The sequence below is a fragment of the Crassostrea angulata genome, chromosome 4 (genome assembly GCF_025612915.1).
Source record: "Crassostrea angulata isolate pt1a10 chromosome 4, ASM2561291v2, whole genome shotgun sequence".
NCBI classification, from domain to species: Eukaryota; Metazoa; Mollusca; class Bivalvia; order Ostreida; family Ostreidae; genus Magallana; species Magallana angulata.
In genome coordinates, this window is record NC_069114.1 from 24,510,483 (window position 1) to 24,532,497 (window position 22,015).

The following is a 22,015-nucleotide window of genomic DNA, read 5'->3' on the forward strand; positions in this document are numbered from 1 at the left end:
TACTGTCAGTAACATTAATAATATTACATGTATTTACACATACAATTTATCCCAGGTCACTATAATCAGTGGCGGATCCAGGAATTTGAAAACGGGGGGGGGGGGGGGCGCAGTTAAAGGCAGGCGGTCTGGGGGCCGCCTTGAGGCCCCCAGTGGGTCCAGGGCGAAGCCCTGGTGGGGGTCCAGGGGGCGAAGCCCCCGGAAGCTCCTGAAATCTAGATATTTTGAAAGGCAAAATCATGTTGTCTGGAGGGCCAATTTTTACTTATTTTCGCGTCATTTTAGTCACTAGAAATGTTACCAAAATGTTATGAGACATTTAATTTTGACGTAACAAAAGCTGCAGAAAGTTTCAATTGAGCTCTTACAAATAATAAGTATTTATTTCATTGTATCTGGGATAAGACTTTTAACTAAATTTTGTTCATTTTGTAGGCTTTTGCAATTTTACTCAATAATATTGTTATTTGTCATAATTGTCCATGAGAAAATTTGCACCAATGAGTTTGTCGGTCGTAAATAATTAAAATAAATAAAAACAAGAAATACTTCAAAATATCGTACACAATTATAGCTGTTTTATTTAAATGGATTGTTAGACACCATTCTTCTTGGGTTTTTGTTAATGAAGATGTCGACAATTTTCTTGTAGTCTAGGGGAATATCTCTGTGAATTTGGAGAAGAGTAAGGGCGTTTAACCGGTCCTGTCCCATAGTACTTCTCTGGGACGATTTAATACGTTTTATTGCTGAGTTTCCTCGTTCAACAGTAGCACTCGACACAGGAATAAGTAATAGAAGAGTAATTATTCTGTGAATATTATGTACTACATAAACCGAGTCTTACACAAGAAGTCCACTCGTACACAAGTTGAGCCGTTCCTATTTTTTTTTTTATTACTAAACTATATCGAATGAAATAACACTTCTACATGAATATGCCTACAAATTATAAATCTTTGTATTTTTCATTTTACAAATTGAATTTAATATTAAAGTAAAGCATGACTTTATATGATCAGAAAAAAATCATCCACAAAAAAAAAAAAAAAATCAAACGGGGGGGGGGGGGGGGGGGGGGCGCGCGCCCGGCGCGCCGGTGCTGGATCCGCCACTGATAATAAATGAATTACGTGTATACGTATAACATATCCGAACTTGAATCCCCCTCGTCCGCAAATGTACGTAGATATAATGTCAGAGGTAGAGTATAAATTATAAACAAAAAATAATGAGAAAAATATACAATTTAATGTTCAAAAAGGATAGACCTATTCATAGAGATGTGTACCGCTAGGCCACTCACACAACATCACATGATGTACATGTTTTAAATATAAATGGCTATATACATGACTGTATTAGAAAAGTATTTGAAAGGTCACTAATTGAAATATTTGTCTAATTTTCACTACGAAGACCACGTTGTCAATGAACCAAATTTAATTCAATGTAAACGTGTGCTTCAAGATAATTTCAATCGGATTTCTTTGGTTTATATGATTTCAAAGTCAAAATTTCAACTTTTTATTGAAACCTATATATTTTCCTATATATCCCCAACAAAATCTGAATATTTTAATAATGTCGTGTAAGATAATTAAGACTCTTTTATTAAAACGTAGCAAGTGTGTAATTTGGTTATTTTAATATGTTTTAACTAAATATTGTACATAATATTGAAAATGTCCGATGTTTGCAAAAGCACTATATTGTTGGCGAAATCGCTATACCTCTTTCACGTATAAATAAACAAAGTGTTTTGAGTTTTTTTAGTTCTAAATTAAACATTAGTTCACAGATTTAAAATTTTTTGATCTTTCACAAAATCTAGGTTCAAAGTGTTTTTGTCTTATACATGAAAGACCATTATATTCTATGTAGTAGCACAAAATGCATTTCATCAACTATTTGATTATTATTACATAGGGTACAGCGTCTTTCATTAAAAGGAATGCCTAACCATCTACAGTCACTGTATTGTTAACCATACTAATGAATGGACTGTTCTCATATAGACGATTAAATAAACCACTTCAAATAGTGTTATCTCTCCTTACAAAGCCATGTATGAAAGAAAGTAGAGTTCCTATTTCTTTGGAAAAATTATTATCACGCATTTCCTTTATTCAAGTAAAATAATCTTAATACATGTAGTAACAAGACAAGACTACAATAAAAAAGGAAAGTTTTTAGTTTTTCTTGTCAGTTTTTATTGGGAAAAACGAGTGAACAGAAATTTGTTCCGGTCACGTGTTATATACAAATCTCCCAGGCGACGTGTACACATTTGTACATTGATTTATAGACTTTTAAATTTTTATCCGTGTCGAATTTTTTTTTCTTCTTCTCATATATCTATTTCGTTGGCCCAAAACTCGAAAAATCGATGACCCGTAAAATCAATAGATCATAATAGTGAGGGGTCTTGCATAGCGAGCACTTGTCAGGCATTTAAAGACGACGCTGCACTAAGCCTCGTATCGCTGGAATATATATGTACTTCGCCTAAAACTTCATTAAAGATTACACGTGAAAAAAAATCTGAAATCGGTGGTCAATTTTTTTGATTTCATGTTGAATTATGATTGGATGGAATAATACCTAATTGTTGTGACCATGGATGACACTCTGAGTGTCGGAGACACGGTGTGTCTTTATTCGGCGGAGAGTTTCGGTTTTATTTTCTCTACACAATCCAGGTGAGATATACTCTTTGATTTTAATCCCATTCCTTAATCCCTGATAATAATTACAGGCTTATATAAACACGACGGCCAAGTATTGTGTCGTGTTGCGTAGACAGTGTATAAGGTAAGATTTGGGGGGGGGGGGGGGTTCGACATACGTATCCATGCTCTGTCATGTTCATGATTAAACAAATAATTTTTAAAAGTCTACAACAATTACTCAATTCCAAATTCCAAAATATCCAATTCTAGGCCCACTTGATTTTCAGTTTTTCAGATATTAAAATTCTTTATCATTTCTTATATTTGAACCCACTCTATTATAATTGAAGAAAATTTATTCACACATATACTTAAATTGCAGTGATTGAACAGCAATATGTCTTCTCTCCTTATCTGTTGTCTAGATTTATTCGATCGAAATATAGGATCCGCGTGTCAGTTCGAAAATCATGTTTGAAAATCAAAGCCTCTAATGGATCAAACTTTAAAGTTGTGATAACACAGAATATTTGATGACCGATATTCATCTGCATGGAGAGAGAGAGAGAGAGAGAGAGAGAGAGAGAGTTATTTGCATACATGTGACTAATAGATGCATCCCAGTTCCTCAATTCATCTCCATTTTTAATATGAATAAAAAGAAAACAACACTAATCAGTTTCTTCGTTTTAAAACCATTGTTAATGCATATGTATACTACCCGAATACGTTTATATTTTCACAAACCTTTGTCGAAAGAAGATTTAGCACAATAGTTGAATCTAATACTTACCTATTCTTTGTTTATAAGCACACACATACACATACATGTAAGATACTTGTAATAGCGAACGGAATCAGATTAAGACAAATCGTGAATTAGTTTGAGATGAAGTACATGTAGCGGGGGGGGGGGGGGGTGCGTAGGGATGGGCGATTCCATATTTAGGAGTTCTGAAAACCGTATATTGGAATTTTAAAATTTTGAAGAACCTTGAAATGGTAGACATTTTTGTATATTAATTAATTTTGGGTTTTATTTTTTGGGGGGGGGGGGGGTTGGGGGTTGGGGGGGGGGGGGTGGGGTGGGGGGGGGGTTAATTGCGTTTAGAGAATTATGAATGCAAAATTAAGGAAGTTAATATAAAGGTACATTATTTATTATAAGTTGAACGAGGGAGCACCAACCTTAAGTCGTTGATACATTTCAATTAATTACCACCCGATTAATTTCAAAAGTATTCATGAGTTAAAATTCAATGAACAATTCCCTAACATTTTTTCAAGAAAAACAAAGCTGTTTATATATAAGTCTCGAAACAGTCATCTTGGATGATAGATAGAGGTATAAAGTTGAAAAGCCATGCCATTATATAATGTTTACAATATCATAATTTCGAACTTTGTAGCCATCAAATAACATTGTAAATTTTACATTTAAACTCACCCGGTAAATGAAAATTTTACATTATAATGACACACTGTGAAACATCTGATAATCGTCTCCTAAGTCATTTTCGCATAAAATACCAAGTCGTTGATTTTTATATGTTCATTGGTTGGTCTGCATGTTTCATTTGATAATTTGTACCTGTTAATCTAATTAATATTTTCGACTTTACACAACCACTGATATGTCGCTAGCCATATGATTTCGGTTCTTATAAAGCTGAAGTTGTGATTGAAGAGAAAAATTAATGAAAAAGAAACACCCACCCACCCAACCCCCCCCCCAAAAAAAAGGCAAGAAAGGAAACCCTTGAACAAATGTGGAGGTACAGGCTTTGATGAGCGCTTTGATTGAATAAAGCCTGTGTATTTGGGGAACTGTCGTCGGAAGTTAATCAGAATTCTCTTTGAACAAATTGGTAAAACCGAATGTGGGTAAATAAAGAGTGTTTACTGGCTCTGTTGTGGATACGAGGATCACTCCACCGACTTCTACCGCCGATACAGACCTGACTTGTCTGTCGAAAGCCCTATCAAAATATTTTCTAATTAAACAAACTGATCACACAAAAAGGGGTTTTCCGCTGTCGAATACTTATATTTTAACTTCTTTAAGCGTATGTATAATTGTAAGGGAAGTATATTGTAAGACCTCGTGTCTGTTCATTGTGATCTGTTTCCATTGATCTCAGAAATAAAATTACCAATCAATACCATCTTTAATAACACACTTTTGTCATTTGAACGCGGATTGCCGTCGAATAAAAGGGTTTTTGTACTTTTTTTTCAAAACCAAAAGATATGAAGAATGCTTCATTTTAAAAGTATTTGATCGTGTATATAACAATAAAGACCTGCATCTAATGTATTATGTAACATTACATTTCAAAAAAAAAAGACGACAAACATTTTAGCGTCTTTTATGGTTGCTTGTATGGTAATACAAAGGAACAAATACATGTAATATCATACATTCTTTATATCTATTGGTGACAGGTCCACGTAAACGACGCTTTGTTTTCCATCCTTTTTGAAATGTAATGTTACATAATATTTGCAGATCTGTCGCTCTCAGTTTTTAAAAATTTCGTGGGCTATAGACTTTATTTAATAAGTATTTTATTCAAGTATATAATTATATAAGAATACATTGAATCGGATCGAACAGCAGACACAAAGCCTATATACTCCTACAGACTTGAAGCTATATGTAGATATTACACAGTTTTTATATGTCTTATGCGCCCCTTTTATTAAAATTTTTTACATACTCCCAAAAAAGTGTGTGTGGGGGGGGGGGGGGGGAATCCATGATAGTTCAATTTTTAATATGTAAATTTAAACAATTTAGTTGCTGCGAGGCGAGAAAAAGCGCAAAACATTTGTTTTTTTTTTTTTTTTTTTGGTTTCTATTTTATCTATGTTTTTGTTTTGATAATTTTATCATGATAATTAAGGATAGATTACATTTCATTAATATGAGCAAAATAAAAACGATATCCCTAATTTTGAAAATATTTTAAGTTTTTCAATTTAGTAATTTCATATTTTTATCTAATCTTTCTTATAAAAAATTGTTTGCTTCTTATAATACAAACATTTTGGAAAATTTGGAGTAGGTATCTATTTTATTGTTGTATGTAGCATATACTATTTGATTATAATAAGTCAATAAGTCAATTTAACATATATAATGCTCTTAACAAGGAGAGTAACATCTTAGTTTAAGAAATCGTGTTAATTCCTTTTAACTTTTTACAATGAAATAAAATTAATTCAACATATGACGAAAGTAATAATGAATAATCAACTCTTGTACTTTTCAGGTGAACATAGGTATACTCTATACCTGTGCCCCTTAGAGGACCCCTTAATTATCTAATTGTCTATTCTTCTACACTCACATATACGTGTATCATTAATTTTTTTTTTCACAAATATCATAACATGCATTTCTTGCCGGCCCCTCCATTATAATAAAGATAAGAAGGTCATTAGATGAAAATCAAACCGTCACACAAATTTACCTTATTTTAAGATTCTTTCAAGGAGACGGACAATCGTTTGAAAATTAATTCCAGGGGTTTTTCACAATTTAAAAAAACCCGTCGGATGAAACTTAGTTACAAATATGTTTTACTACTTCTTTTTTTTTTTAAATTAAATAACACTAATTTTACTGTATTTTGGGGATACAATGCATGTACATGCAATGGGCCCCACTTCTATAACTGAAAACGAAATACCGGTATAACTAGATGCGATCTCGTTGAGAGCAACGAATAGGTCTTCCATAGACGAATTTTAAAACCCTAAACTCTAAACTACAAAAGTTGCCATTAAACACTTCGTTGCATTTGCAATTGCAAAGCGGAAAACCATAATAAAAAAAAAGAAAACGTGTTCCTCTGTTGATACTCTGACATTTCAAATAAAACATGAAAAAAAAAAAGGGAGACATCTAAATGATATATCCGAGATATCTCAACATAAGAAACGCAATAATCATCACGATGATTTACCATGAGATTTTAATCCTGGGTTGAATTTTTGAAAAAATATGGAATATACTACCATTAATAAGAAAGTTTAAAAAATACAATTTTGTTTGGTTCCGGTGTCGACTGGACATGCCGGGTAAATCATTGATACCTTTGCTGCACATCTAGATGTTTAGGTCTATCATATAGCAAATCTTGGTTACTCAATCACTTTCCGTTATTGAGTCTTGCACAGACAAAATCAGAAAAGATTCTGAAAATATCTGAGATACCTCAGTAGAAAAAAGCAATACTCATGTATTTACCATTACAATAATGCGCTGAAATTAAAAAGAAAAAAAGTCGGGAAAATTCTATCGAAAATGATAAAAGTAAAAAGTACAATTTTGCTTGCTTCTGGTTACGACCAGAACTGACAGACAAGTTATTGAAGCGAATTCTGTTCGTAAATAAAATTATAAGAGCTTAAATTCTCTTTGAAAATTTATTCATTTTATCTAATTTGTGTGCAGATTTATCTATTTTTTGATAAATAAGCAAGTGTAACATAAAATTTTTTGTTTCGAAATAATAATTCCTTCATTTTACATACATGTAGGATATAAGTCAAAAAATGCATTTGTGAAAGTCAAATTTCAGGCTTAGGCTGATAGTCTTTATGTATGAGAAAAGCGCCATTTTCCGTAATCGGTTCTATTTTTAGCAACGGCCCTAGCTTTTAATATACCGATGGACCGTTTGAAAAAATATGAAAAAAATTCTGTACGCATTTTATTTATCTATTGGGGTATGGACCATTACTTTTAAAACAAAACGTCAAGAATACATAAACAACGTCGCAGGTGTGCGGCGACTGTCCTTACCTAACGCTCTATATATATTATGTTGTTTTCAGAAATAAATATCTTTTTGCACTAAAATTTTCAGATCTAAATAAATATATGTAAATATAATACAGCTCGAAATTTTGTAATTACAGCGAGTTTTCATGATTTTATTGCAACTGTGACACTACTTTTGGAGCCACCCTCGTATCAATCCTACAGTGTTGTGTATTTGATGGTCTGCAAAGTGTAAATGTCTCCGAATGCTATTCATGTGAAAGTCTCATTTAACGAAAAGCTCGAATGATGTGGAGATTATCTGACTGATATTTTTTTTTTTCATTTATCACTAGCTCCGATTAAAGAATGTCATAATTTTTCTCCACTTTTCCCTTTATATATCATTCTTTAATTTTTTATGCAAAGAAATGCATCTAATTTTGTGAGGTTTTGAAAGGTGAAATAGTAAAACAAATTAAAATGGTGCCTTAAAGGCACTCAGACAGCAATCTGAAGATGATTGCTAGGTAGTTCACAAATATATTTCTGCATCAAAACGCTTCACAAGTATCATATAGCAATTTTATCACAAATTTTATCACAAATTATATACCTTCTATCTTTTTTTGAAACATTAAGAGAGAGAGAGAGAGAGAGAGAGAGAGAGAGAGAGAGAGAGAGAGAGAGAGGGAGGGAGAGAGAGAGAGAGAGAGAGAGAGAGAGAGAGAGAGATTACATTGTACATGTATCATCTAATTAATTCTTTTGTCTTTTCACGCCCTTATGTATGTACACTAAATTATGAATGTACACATTTATACCCTCTGTCCAGGTAATGCACATCTGCGACTTTTTATTAATTATCTTAAAATAATGATGGACTCTACCTAAAGACGTATGAATTGTTTGTATATTATCATGTACGTTCTGGGAGATTTAAGCATCAAAAAATTTAACAAGTGAAACTTATCCGGAACTTCATAAAGGCTTAGATGTTAGTTTCATCAGTCAACATCCCGTACTGACATTTGGCGGCAAAACGACTTTGGGGAAAGAAAAAAATATAAATTTCTGCATTTAGTACTTGGAAAGGTTAATATACATTGTTCTAATTTGTTGGTGGTGCCATTTTTCTAACTAATTAATTTAGGAAATTACCCCATGCACCTTGTGATAAAAGTCATCACCATTGGGAACCCCAATGTAACCCCCTGTGTACGTGATATCAGGGACAAGTTAAATATATGACTGGTTTATGTTCTTGTCTTATGATAATTTGTTGATAAGTTATTATTAGGGGGGGGGGACTTCATGACTTCAATCTTTTCAAGGTAAATGGTAAATTTAGGAACAATTATCTTTCCTGCGAGAAAAAGTGTAAGGGGGGGGGGGGGGGGCTGAACCCTCTATGATGCTATATATGAGTCTAATGGTTAGGTCTAACTTTGCAAAAAAAAGTGGGGGGGTCCAAGCCCCCCTAGCCCCCCGGTTCCGACGCCTATGCAATGATCTTTTACGTAAAGATTTGAAAGGAATAAACTCGCTGGTTCTCAAAATATGATCGTATATCGTGTATATAGTTGATGTTGGCAGTGGCGTACATTAACGTTAGTTTGCAGAAACTTTACTATTGACTATTTCCTTTATTTAACCCAAAACCAACAACCATTTTTAGCTCACCGAGACGAAGTCAAGGAGAGCTTATGCTATACCCTCGGCGTCGGCGTCGGCGTCCGGACCTGGTTAAAGTTTTTGTTGCAGGTCCTGTATCTAAGCTATTACTTGTCCTATCTTCACCAAACTTGCATGGATGATGCATCTGGACCTACTTATGGGCTTGAAAGACTTGGATGCTGAATCTGGGTCCTAAATTTCAGATGCTGGAGGAGGTTAAGGTTGTTGGACCAGGTTAAAGTTTTTGTTGCAGGTGCCCTTTGATAGCAGTATCTTAGTTACTGCTGGTCTGTACTTCACCAAACTTGCATGGATGGTGTGCCTTATGATACTGATGCACCAGACAGGCTTGAGTGCTGAATCTGAGCTATAGGTTTCGGATGCTGGAGGAGGTTAAGGTTGTTGGACCAGGTTAAAGTTTTTGTTGCAGGTGCCCTTTGATAGCAGTATCTTAGTTACTGCTGGTCTGTACTTCACCAAACTTGCATGGATGGTGTGCCTTATGATACTGATGCACCAGACAGGCTTGAGTGCTGAATCTGAGCAATAGGTTTCGGATGCTGGAAGAGGTTAAGGTTTTTAGAGCTGGTTAAAGTTTTTGTTGCAGGTGCCCTCTGATGATTAATCTTAGTTACTACTGGTCCTAACTTCACCAAACTTGTATGGATGGTGCGTCTTATGATACTGATGCACCTGACAAGCTTGAATGCTGAATCTTAGCAATAGATTTCGGATGCTGGAAGAGGTTAAGGTTTTTAGAGCTGGTTAAGTTTTTGTTGCAGGTGCCCTCTGATGATGATATCTTAGTTATTACTGGTCCTAACTTCACCAAACTTGTATGGATGGTGCGTCTTATGATACTGATGCACCTGACAAGCTTGAATGCTGAATCTGAGCAATATGTTTCGGATGCTGGAGGAGGTTAAGGTTTTAAGAGCTGGTTAGATAAAGTTTTTGAAACAGGTGCCCTCTGATGATGATATCTTAGTTATTACTTGTCCTTACTTCACCAGACTTCCATGGATGGTGTGTCTTATGATACTGATGCACCTGACAGGCTTGAATGCTGAGTCTGGTTTCAGATGCTGGATAAAGTTAAGTTTTTAGGAACAGGTCACATGTTTAATAGATGATAGTACTATTTCAAACTTGCATAGTTGATTTAACTGTAATATGAATGAATCGCAGAGGTAGCTTCAGATGCAGAGCTTGATCTCCATTATCAAGGATGCTAAAAAATAAATCTTAGTTATTACTGGTCCTAACTTCACCAAACTTGAATGGATGGTGTGTCTTATGATACAGATGCACCTGACAGGCATGGATGCTGAATCTGAGCCATAGGTTGCAGATGCTGGAGGAAGTTAAGGTTTTAATTGCTAGTGCCTCTGATGATGATATCTTAGTTATTACTGGTCCAAACTTCACCAAAATTGCATGGATGATGCGTCTTATGATACAAATGCACCTGATGGGCTTGAATGCTGAATCTGAGCCATAGGTTTCGGATGCTGGATGAGGTTTAGTTTTTTGGAACAGGTCACATGTTTTATAGATGATAGCTTGCATAGTTGATTTAACTTTATTATAAATTAAATGCAGAGGTTGCTTCAGAAGCAGAGCCTGATCTCCATTATCAAGGATGCTAAAGAAATCTCCTTACTCACTCAAACCAGCTCGATAGATAGATGTGTTTGTTGATAAATGATATAACATGATTCCTATGATAAAGTATTGTATGATATGAAACAATATTGTTTGATATGATACAATATGATATCATATGTTATATTATAAAAAGTTATACGATACGATATGATATTGTATCAATTTTTTTGATATTTTATGATATGATTGTGTATCATGATATTGTTATGTATAGTATTGTATATTATGATACAATATTGTATAATATTATATTGTATTTTAAATTTATTATTTGATCACATGATACAATTACATAAGATATTGCAAAATATTATATTGTATCCTATGATACAATATTGTATATTCTATAATATTGTATCATACAATATTGTATAATATGATATTGGTTTCAGTAATATAGAATAATATCACATGGAATTGTATTATATGATATTGTAATATTATATAATATTGTATTATACGATATTGTATGATATATTGGTTTATATGATATATTGTCATATCGCATGAAATTGTATTATATGATATTGTAATATATTTTATTGTGTCATATGATGCAATATGTATAATATAATAATGTATTTTATAATATTTTACCATATCACATAATATTGTATCATTTGATAAGATACAATGTTGGAATCAAATTATATTGTATTATATGATATAATATCATATAATGTATCAAATATGTTTCAGTGTCATTCAATACAATATCATTCTAGATTATACAATATAATATCATGTTTCAGTGTTATGATGTATTATGTAATATGATATTGTAATATGATACTATATTGTATTATATTTTATGATATTGTATTATGTGATCAAATACAATAAGGTATAACACAATACAATGCCATATCATATGTTATAATATCAAATCTCATTATTGTTTATTACAGTATTTTATTTATTATATGATATATATTATATTAGAAATATGACATGATGCAATATTTAATTTTATATCATTGTATTGATTAACATATGAACATATGATTATCATAAAAAAGTTTATCAGATGATATACGATATTTTGTCAAAACAGAATCCATGAATATCCAAGATCATAAAGTATGATTTTCATATAAAATGATAAAGGTGGTCTTATGAAGGTGATGTCTCATAAGGGTGATGCTCCGTCTCGGTGAGCTTAGTAATCTATGATTACCTATGTTTATATATGCAACTGGTTTGATAATCAATGGAAACTTTAAATTTAAGTACAATGTACATCATGCATGTAGGTGTCAGTGATGTCAAATTTCTTTTTTCAAATTGGTATTTTTCATATAAACCCCGCATATATGCTTTCTCTTTATATATAAGCATATGGCGATGGATTCATGGAAAAGAAAGATGTTCAGGATAAGATTTCAAGAAGTTTTAAATATGATTTCTTATATGAAGAAAATAAATTAAGATTGTCAGACATTCACTAGTCCATTTTGTCATTTCTTTATAGTTCTGTTCACAATGAAGTTGCTGTTGGGTCCAGACAAGACCGAAAGATGCCGAGTGTTCAGGATCAGCATGGTGAGTAAATCTTACTGACTCGAGGGAATTATCATCTGATGGATTTCTTCATTAATATTGATTTGAACATAACTAACTACAAGCAGTAATGATTTTTTCCAAGCACTAGCTATTTGAAAACTATACGCAGATCAGCATTTTGAATTATTTTGAATTCATGAAGTTTATTTTTCCTTTAAAAGAGCATGTTTTGAACAACTAAATGAAGAGATTTATATAATTTGTTAAAATCTGAAAATTCTCCTACAGCTCACTCAACCTATTTTTTTTAATGAAAACAGGTACAGTTTGAATGCAATGGCATAATATATTGGCTAGGTCAAGTTAGGATCACAACTGCTCAATATAAATTGTTTATTATTACAATGTCAGCCTCTTGATAAACATTAAAGTTACGTTACTGATTATTAAGTATAAATCTCTCTTTTTTCTGCATCAGATTGTATAGTACTGAGTTTGTTAAGAATTTGACTGATTTGAACATATTTTATTGCATTATAAAATTACAGTTGGATTGGGCACAAGTTAAAAAAACCTAATTCGCCCTCTCCCTATTTATAAATGTAAATGATTCATATTGAATGAATCATATTCATATTGAATGTTTTATGTACATTGAATATTATATGTAAAATCTTCAAGTTGCCCCTTGAGGGCCCTTAATTAGTAAATAAAGAAATTGAAATTATGTTTTAAAAGCAGTTAAATTCTTTCTATATAGTTTGTTAGAAGGGCACAGCTTCTGGGATGAGAGGATGGTTGTTATATGTGTGTTTGGGGATGTGAATTGGGGTGGGTTGGAGAAGGGTATATGTACTTTGTGTGCGCAGGGCGGGGTGGGGGTGGGGGGGGTTGATTGTTTGGTAAGGTGCTTATGGTTAGTGTATCCATGCTTCAGATCACTTGTCTGTATGTAGTTAGAGTCTTTAAAAACATTATTTCATGTTCGAGTAAGATCAATTTATTTCTATTTATATGTTTTAGCTGTTTGTGAAAAGGAATCATTTAAAGGGTTATTTTCTAACCACTATGTTAAGATCTTACACATGTACATGAATGTACAAGTCAGTAAGGCAAAGCTTTCATGCTGTTTGGTCCTCTGGGTTTTTAAAATATTGTCATAACAAGGACACCGTTAGATGGCCAATTATATCTCCAGCAAGCCATTCCATTATGCTAGCAATCAATATCACAAGTGTTTGTCGACTTTAAACCACAAATGGAAATAAGAATGATTCAAAAAGGATTTTTGAACAAATCAGTCTTTATTTTAATGATTTTGTTTTTACGTTAATAGTTTGGAAGATTGCACGATCGAGTACCTACACAAAAAGTGTGTAATGTTTGATAACACAATTCATAAACTTTCAATCTGCTCGGTTCCATAACCTACAAATTACACATACATGTACATCTCCCAATGGTGATGTTACTGATGTATTTAAACATATTTGATTGATTATATATTAATAACTTGTAAGGTTCTCACAGTATGTCAAATGAAGGCCAATTGTTAGCCCCTTTACATTAACTTTGTTTTCACCAGATATTGACATGGGGTGGTATATAATATGTGTAATGAATGAGTTTATAGGAAGTCATACACTTTATTTCTTTTCCACAATTAAAGTTGAATTTGACTTTTATATGAATACATGTAACTGGAAAGTACTGGTACACATGAATTTGTATGTTCAAGAGGATATCTACAAAAATTCAAATACCTTGGCATATGATATGATTTTTCTATTACATTATGATTATTATATTGAACTTAGATGCATTAATTTGATTTTTTTTACAATTATAAACAATTTTGTTACCATTTTTCTTTGCAGTTATATCCTTCAAAATTGAAGTGGCAAATCGATATAAGTTAAACAAAAGTCTTAAGAAGTTGGCAACAAAACTAGCAGAAGAGCCTGGAAATATTCCCCTTAGAAACCAAGTGTCAAAGGCAAAGGTGAGAGAATTTTTTATTTGTTATAATACCCCAACTTCCCACTTCAGAGAGAGAGAGAGAGAGAGAGAGAGAGAGAGAGAGAGAGAGAGAGAGAGAGAGAATTGACTTTAAAGGGGAGGAAAATAAAATGCAGATATTGAGAGATGGAAGAATATGAGAGAACTAAAGGGAAAAAAAGGAAAGAATGAGGAGAAGGCTAGGCAGCTGGATTACCTTTTGCATACACAACTTTTGAGTAAGATGACTTTTTATTAAGCATTAAATTATTAAAAACCAGCTCTTGTAGTCCCTTTTTGTCAGTTACCTTAGATAGTCTTTGTTTGACTCGCTGTGATTGGCTATCAGCATGCGCGGATCTAGAGGGGGGGTCGGGGGGGTCCCGACCCCCCCTGGAAAATGAAAATTTATTAAATTTACATAGTAAAATTATCGCGAAAATATGCCTCGGACCCCCCCTGGCAAACACAATTATCCTTCGGACCCCCCCTGGAAAAATTTTCTGGATCCGCTCATGTATCAGTATGTACATGTATGTGTTTATATTGAGAGGGAGGTACATACAGTGTATTTCAATTGGCACCATGCAAATCTCCTTTCCAAGCACTGCATGCATGTACAGGTACATCCAAACAAAGATATAAATGAAATTGAAATTGCTAAAAAAATTCTCAATTTAATAAATAAGTCATATCAAGACATAGCTGCATATCTGTAGCTCTCTGTTTGAAAAAAAAATTGGATAGACAAACCAGTTCTTCAACCAGAGAACTACAGATCTATAGCCAATCAAGACAATCTAGATATCAGAACCGTTTGAACAGGAGCTTGGACTTTGGGTAGTTGTGTCAAACAGCAATGTGACGTAGGCCTGTATATTTCATTGTGGGCCACTCAGCTATGGCTCTTTGAAATCAACAAGATTTGTCTGGCTCTTGAGGAAAGACTACGCAATCTGTGTATATTTCACTTGAAACCAGCGTCATATTTAACTTGTTTTGAAACAAGAAAAAGATGGTTACATCCTACCGAAAGTCCAAGGTCTTGTTAAAATGGTTCTAACAGATTTCTAAAATATCATATCTATATAAACATCAAGTTAGTGTTTTCCAGAATGTTGTTAGATAAGAACAAGTGTTAAGTTACAAAAAAAAATTAATATTGATTTCAGTAAAGTATCTAATTGTTTTTTTTTCCCCATGAGATGATTGTTAAGACTATAACATGATCCTAAGCTTCCAAAGGAAGACAGCTAATAAAGACTACTCCCTCTGGAATACCCTTCTAAATAATGAATGATCCCTTTTAGTATTATTAACCCCAAAAGTTGTCGATCAGACATAAAGTTAAATAACATCACCAAAGAGCTCAGAGAGTATAGATATGTTACAGAACACAGGGGTTCAGTCAGAGAGGATGAAATTATACACTCTGTTACATTTGTTTAGCATTGTTTTCATTCTCAGGTTTCGGAATTCTATTTTACATGAAGGCGCATTCCACTTTGTTGGAATACACATTTTGAGCACATGAGCAAACATATACATTATTAAGTGATTCGTTTCATGAAATATACATTGTATACATGTATATGCATGCTGTTGTGAAAATTAAGCCCCAGTTTATGAACTTTTAAAAATTATTTCAATTTCTTAAATGATAATATAAAATAGATTTTTTTTTTGTGGCATGTGCTTTCCTGATCTGAGTGTAGGTATTTCTTGATCTGTCAAGCTTGTTATTGTTGACCATAAATAACATAATTAACTGAATTACAAGTTCAAGGAAGCATTTCTTTTTTGAATGCCAACCATGCAAAACCTGTTGTTGTAATACTTTTAGCAACTTGGTTAGGAAATTTATGTTTATTTAATTTTGACAGTTAAAAGTTTTGGTGTGAATGTTGGAAGATTATGTGGATCGATCGAAATATGGAGAAAATTGTCCACTTGCTGTCAATATAGGGTGTCAGTAAAACGGTGAGGGAGGGGGGATGCTAGTCATTTTATGATTATCCAAATCACAAATAATAGACTGTTTCAGGATGTTCTTTTACAGGAAATATCAATAAGATGATTCATAGTTACATATGGTGTGAAAACAAATGTTCAGTAACATATCAATAAATTATTTGCCAGCTTAAATTCTTCCAAATTCTTATTGTATCTATTTGCCCTTCTAAAGAGCATAATGTCGTTATCATAAAAAGGGTTAAAATTGAAGGAGTAGGTTCTGGAATCCACTGTCAGCCCTGGTCTCCAGCGAAGATAAAGATGAGTTCTATTTGCTCTGAATATTATCTCCAGAAGTGTGTTTGCTGTGATTGAAGAGTTGACCCCGACCGCGGTCATAAGGTGTATACAAGAGTATATGAAGAGTGTGGGTATATATACGCATACCTGATAAGTCTAATCCAATGCTCTCTTGTGTAATAATGTGTTTGGTATACTTTTAAGTCTCCCTAATATGATTGTTAAAAATTTTTGTTATTTTAGAAATGTAAACATGTCACCCTGTCAGTCTGTGATAAAGCTAGCATCCATTTAATAAAAAAAGCAAACAAGATGCTATTTGAAAGAATGTTTTTTTGTTATTTGAAGGCGTGCAATCTATTTGAAAATTTTTCAGAAATTTTTATGAATCATCTCTTGATTATATCCAAACAGATCTAGAAGTACCATTTTCCTTGTTGTAAATTATGAACGAATGTGTATTTCTATAACTTTTTGATTGGAACTGACTTAATAGTGGATTTATGGATTTCCAATAAAATCAAAGCTGTATCTATATAAGCAACATTGAAAAGGTGGAATCTAGAATTGATTGATTTTATATATACCTTTTGTCTCTTGTGTTGTATGATGATTGATTGAGTAAAGATGATGATCAAAGATTCAACCCAATTCTGTAATATACAGACTTTAGGAGATAATCAGGATATTGAAGTGACACTTCTGTGCATTTTTAAAAAACTGGTCATAAAATGGAAATTCATTTTTCTATCAGAAGAGGAGGGAAAAAAAGTTCCTCGTGTAGAATGATAAAGAAAATCTGCCAAGAAAACTTTAGTCCCAAAAAGGCTTGCATGACTGTAAAATTTTTAGCACTCAGTCGACAAATCAGCTGTTTCGAGATTTTTTAAATCCATTTGTAATAATGTTCTCATGTGGTTGACAATGGAACAGTTCGGCATGATCTTTAAGAAATATTTGATTGTAACATGTTCCACATAGATAAGTCTTTGCTATCTGATATAACAGTTTAAAACAAACTTGGCACAATTAAATGTCGACCTTGTCCGTTTAGAATATTCTCCATTCCTTCTATTTAGTAAGCCAGCTAGTTCTATTGTTGATCTTTGGAATAATCTGCATGTCTGCTTATAATGTGCTCATAGAATACCATTGGGTCTCCAAAATAAACAGTACAGCGGACATTGTTAGAACAACATGTATTGAGCGATTGTGAGGAACTATGTAAATTTTACATTTACAGTCAGTTGTAGGATCTCTCATGGTCAATTTAACTCTCTGTATTAGTCATGTTAACAAAAACCCTCAAACTGGCCTTAAACTTTCCTACCATTTGAACAGGCTATGTTGTTTAATATTGATTAATGGTAATTCTGCAGAACTGTTCCTTAAACAGTGAAACCACATGTTTTTTCATGCAAACAACCAAAAATTTTATATACCACACCACCAACACATTGTTTATTACATGTATGTAACTATCATCTCTGAACAATGCATAGAAAAATCTGAACTGTAGATAAAATGATGTCATCTACATCCAAACCATCACATAGTATCTTACTGGCCTAACGCCGTATTTTTTGTGATAATCATCGATACTTTCTGCCACCCAACAACATACCACATGTACGTTAAATAAAAATCAAATAAAAGTCTTTATCTATACATGTCTAATGAGTTAGAATACTGTGATAATTAATGCCTTCTTGATAAGTGAGTTTAATCTAGTAACTAGTAATGAACTACATTCTTTGAGACGTGTTGATAGTTTATTTTACCTGAACGCTATTAGTTTTGAAATAAAACAAAAAAACTATACATGGGGTATTTTACATTGAGATGCTAATTGTGTATTATTGGGATGTGTGTATTGTACATTCAATGTTTGACCAAGCGCTAGGTGTTTATTTCAACATACTGTTGATAGATTTAACAGAGGCCTTTATCTCAGTTAAAGCCCTATTGTTTTACAGAGTTCTATTAGCTTTGAATTACACGCACAGATCAATACATTATCGTCTATCAGTTGACGAATCTTTGAGGTGTCTTCACAGTGTCACCACGGGTACATGAACACATATGCCCCGACTCAATGACCTATCAGGGGGGAACAAATCGTGCTTTTAACATAAAAGATTTTTCCTTTATGCTCTGTGATTTCATTAATGTATGGTATTTAATGTAGGAGATCAAGCACCTTAACTTGTTGGGATCTGTTCCAAATTAATTTTTAGGTCACTTTGATTTTTATCTGTTTTAATTTTTTTTATTACTATTTAGTTTGAATGAAGAAAGGTTAGCAATGGACAGCTTGATTTGACTACTTTTTTCTATGCTAGATCTAGAATCATAAAAGGAAACTTTTTTCCAGTGTAATTTATTACATTAACATCATAATCATTCTGTTGAATTTGAAAATGATAAACAATTAACTGTATATCTGGTATTTTTTCTTCATAGTCTTTAGTAATTGTTATTTTTTATAATCACTTTATGTAGATTTGAAAATAATTGAAAATATAAAATACAACATTATTTTTGATGGTTTAATAACTAAAACTTGAACTATTGAAATATCATTTTAAATTCACAAAAAAGACAAATATCAAAGTAAACGAGTATTGTTTAGTTTTTGCAAAATTTACAACATGGAATAAAAACTGGAAAGGAAAGGTTCATGAGAGAGAGAGAGAGAGAGAGAGAGAGAGAGAGAGAGAGGAGAGGAGAAAGCAGGATAAATTGTTCCAGATATATATGCAAATACATTTTGTTATAAGTATTCATTTAATAACTTTTGACAGTTTATTAATGAAACCCCAAGTATATGAAGATTACACCAATAGGTTGTCTTTTTTTCTTTATGATAGCTTGCTGCAGTAGCTGAGAATGAGGACAATGTACTGGAGCAAAAAAGGCAGCAAGGCAAGAAGGTCTTGTATGGACAGGTCATTCAGGTAAACTTGTTAATAACTAGTTGTATCTAGCAGTAATATTTCGCTCTTTAGTTTATTACACCCTTTAGTAGTTAATTGAGTCAGTATCATGCAAATACAGTCAAACTTCATTATCTCGAACTAGATGGGACTGTTTAAAAACTTTGAGAAGTATTTGAGATATGGAGGATAAAATACTTTAAAAATAAGTGGTTGGTACTTACAAATCACTCTGAGATATCCATTGTATTTGAGATATCAGTGTTAAAGATATTGAAGTTCAACTGTAGGTAACAATTGGATATACTAACTGAAAATCATGCAGGTCAATTGATAGTATCTTTTATGAAGACATCTAGATCATCAAAAACTATTTTTTTATGAAAATTAAGTTCTCTTAATTTAAAAAGACAAGTTCAATCATAATTATGATCTATTATTTTTGAAAATCATAGTTTAAAAATTAAATCTTTAAAAATTTAAATAATTCAACTTTAATTTGTTATCACAATGAAGAATGTATGAGATTGCCTAACCTCTTAAAACTTCAGGGGAAATTAAATTGATGTATTAAATAAGATGTCAGATTAAAATGTTAAATGCAGATTTTGTTTCTATAATTGGCAGTCAAGTTGTTTTACATTATTTTTTTGAAAATCTCATCATTTCTAGAGAATGGAAATGAATACGGACAGGATTTTCTTGACTCTTGATATGAGAACACCAATTCTAAATTGATTTTTCCTCTAGAAATAAAGATGTTAAGTTGGCCTAAAGGGCCTAAAGGGTCTATAGTGTGTTGGTACTAATTGCTATGCAGACAATATTCTGTGATGGAATTTACAAAATGTTTTAGCTTTTATCTGCATTGCAAATCTTGAAGGAGCATCTCTGAAAATGAGTTTTCGATTCAGTCTGTCTGTAAATTGGTCCTAAGACCTCGTATGATTGTTATAACGTTAATAGCATACTTGGCTAAATCAATGATCTTTAATCCTTATACACTGTATATAAATGGAATGCTAGTACATCGATGTATCACAATATGACATGAAATTTGAGTTTGGAATGTTCTTTTGTTGACTGCTATTAATTTTTTTTTAGAAAATTAAAAAAAATATTAATTTAATTGAAGAGCATACAAATGCATATAAATCATATATTAAGAAATTTAATACAAGAGCATTTCTTAAGTACACATGTACTATTGTTAACATTCACTCTCAGGGGTACTTCCCTTGAAAAGTAGGACTTACTTACATTTTTGAAATACTTTGAGAACAGATCTGTGTCTTATTATTTATGGAAAGGGGTTTAGAGAATGCTCTCAAGAAAGGGGAACTCTTTATTTGTTCATTTTAGAATTAAGATATCAAACTAAAAAAAAAATTCTAGAATATTCAAGTGTTAAGTCATTTTTTAATTCATTTCAAAAGAGACTTAGATCGCTAAATAATTCAGGGGTCTCTATTGATTAAGAGGATGGCACATCTACACTGTGTCATTTATTGTGTATATACTTGTAACTTGATATGTAAAAAAAAATCTGTCATATTAAATATTTATAGACATAGAATAAATAGAAAATGCCTGTCATACTTCATTGTTACTCAGTAGCTATAGCTCTAGAAAAATAGCCCTTTAACTTGACGATTTCACCACAAAATAGAAATCATTTTTTAGCGCACCTGAGCTGAAAGCTCAAGTGAACTTTTCTGATCACATTTTGTCTGTCGTCTGTCTGTCCATAAACTTTTCACATTTTCAACATCTTCTCAAGAACTACTGGGCAAATTTCAACTAAACTTAGCACAAATCATCCTTAGGCAAAGGGAGTTCAAAGTTGTGAAAATTAAGGGTCACACCCCTTTTTCAAGGGGAGATAATTAGAAATTAATGAAAAATTTTGAGAAATTTTCAAAAATCTTCTTCTCAAGAACCATTTAGCCAGGAAAGCTGAAACTTGTGTGGAAGCATCCTCAGGTAGATTCAAAGTTGTGAAAATCATGGCCCACGGGGGTAGGGTGGGGCCACAATGAAGGGGTGTTTAAGTTTTACATAGGAATATATAGAGTAAATCTTTAAAAATCTTCTTCTTAGAAGCTAATCAGCCAGGAAAGCTGAAACTTGTGTGGAAGTATCATCAGGTAGTGTAGATTCAATGTTGTGAAAATCATGACCCCCCGGGGGTAGGGTGGGGCCACAATGGAGGGGTGTTATAGTTTAACATAGGAATATATAGAGTAAGTCTTTAAAAATTGTCTTCTTAGAAACTAATCAGCCAGAAAAGCTAAAACTTGTGTGGAGGCATTCTCAGGTAGTGTAGATTCAAAGTTGTGAAAATCATGGCCCCCGGGGGTAGGGTGGGGCCACAATGGGGGGTCAAAGTTTTAACATAGGAATATATAGGGTAAATCTTTAAAAATCTTATTCCCAGAAACTAATCAGCCAGATGATTCTTTATAATTGTTAAGACTTTGGCCCCAGGACAATTTTTCGGCCTCACAAGAAGGTTGAGTTTGATGTAGGTTTATATC

The 22,015-nt window shown here is 32.7% G+C and overlaps 1 protein-coding gene across 21 annotated transcripts in view; it reads left to right on the forward strand.

Annotated features, from left to right (window-relative positions):
• The first annotated feature begins 2,429 nt into the window (after window positions 1-2,429).
• LOC128180251 (inositol 1,4,5-trisphosphate receptor type 3-like) overlaps window positions 2,430-22,015 on the forward strand; it is a 99,972-nt gene continuing 80,386 nt past the window's right edge. For 20 of the 21 annotated variants that reach the window (XM_052848198.1, XM_052848203.1, XM_052848192.1 and 17 more), the window contains exons 1-4: window positions 2,432-2,702; window positions 12,260-12,330; window positions 14,169-14,293; window positions 19,413-19,499. In XM_052848198.1, coding sequence (XP_052704158.1) covers window positions 2,620-2,702; window positions 12,260-12,330; window positions 14,169-14,293; window positions 19,413-19,499 — 366 coding nt within the window. In that variant the 5' untranslated portion in view covers window positions 2,432-2,619. Of the gene's footprint in view, window positions 2,703-12,259; window positions 12,331-14,168; window positions 14,294-19,412; window positions 19,500-22,015 lie in introns of all 21 variants that reach the window. The other variant, XM_052848213.1, reaches the window with a different exon arrangement.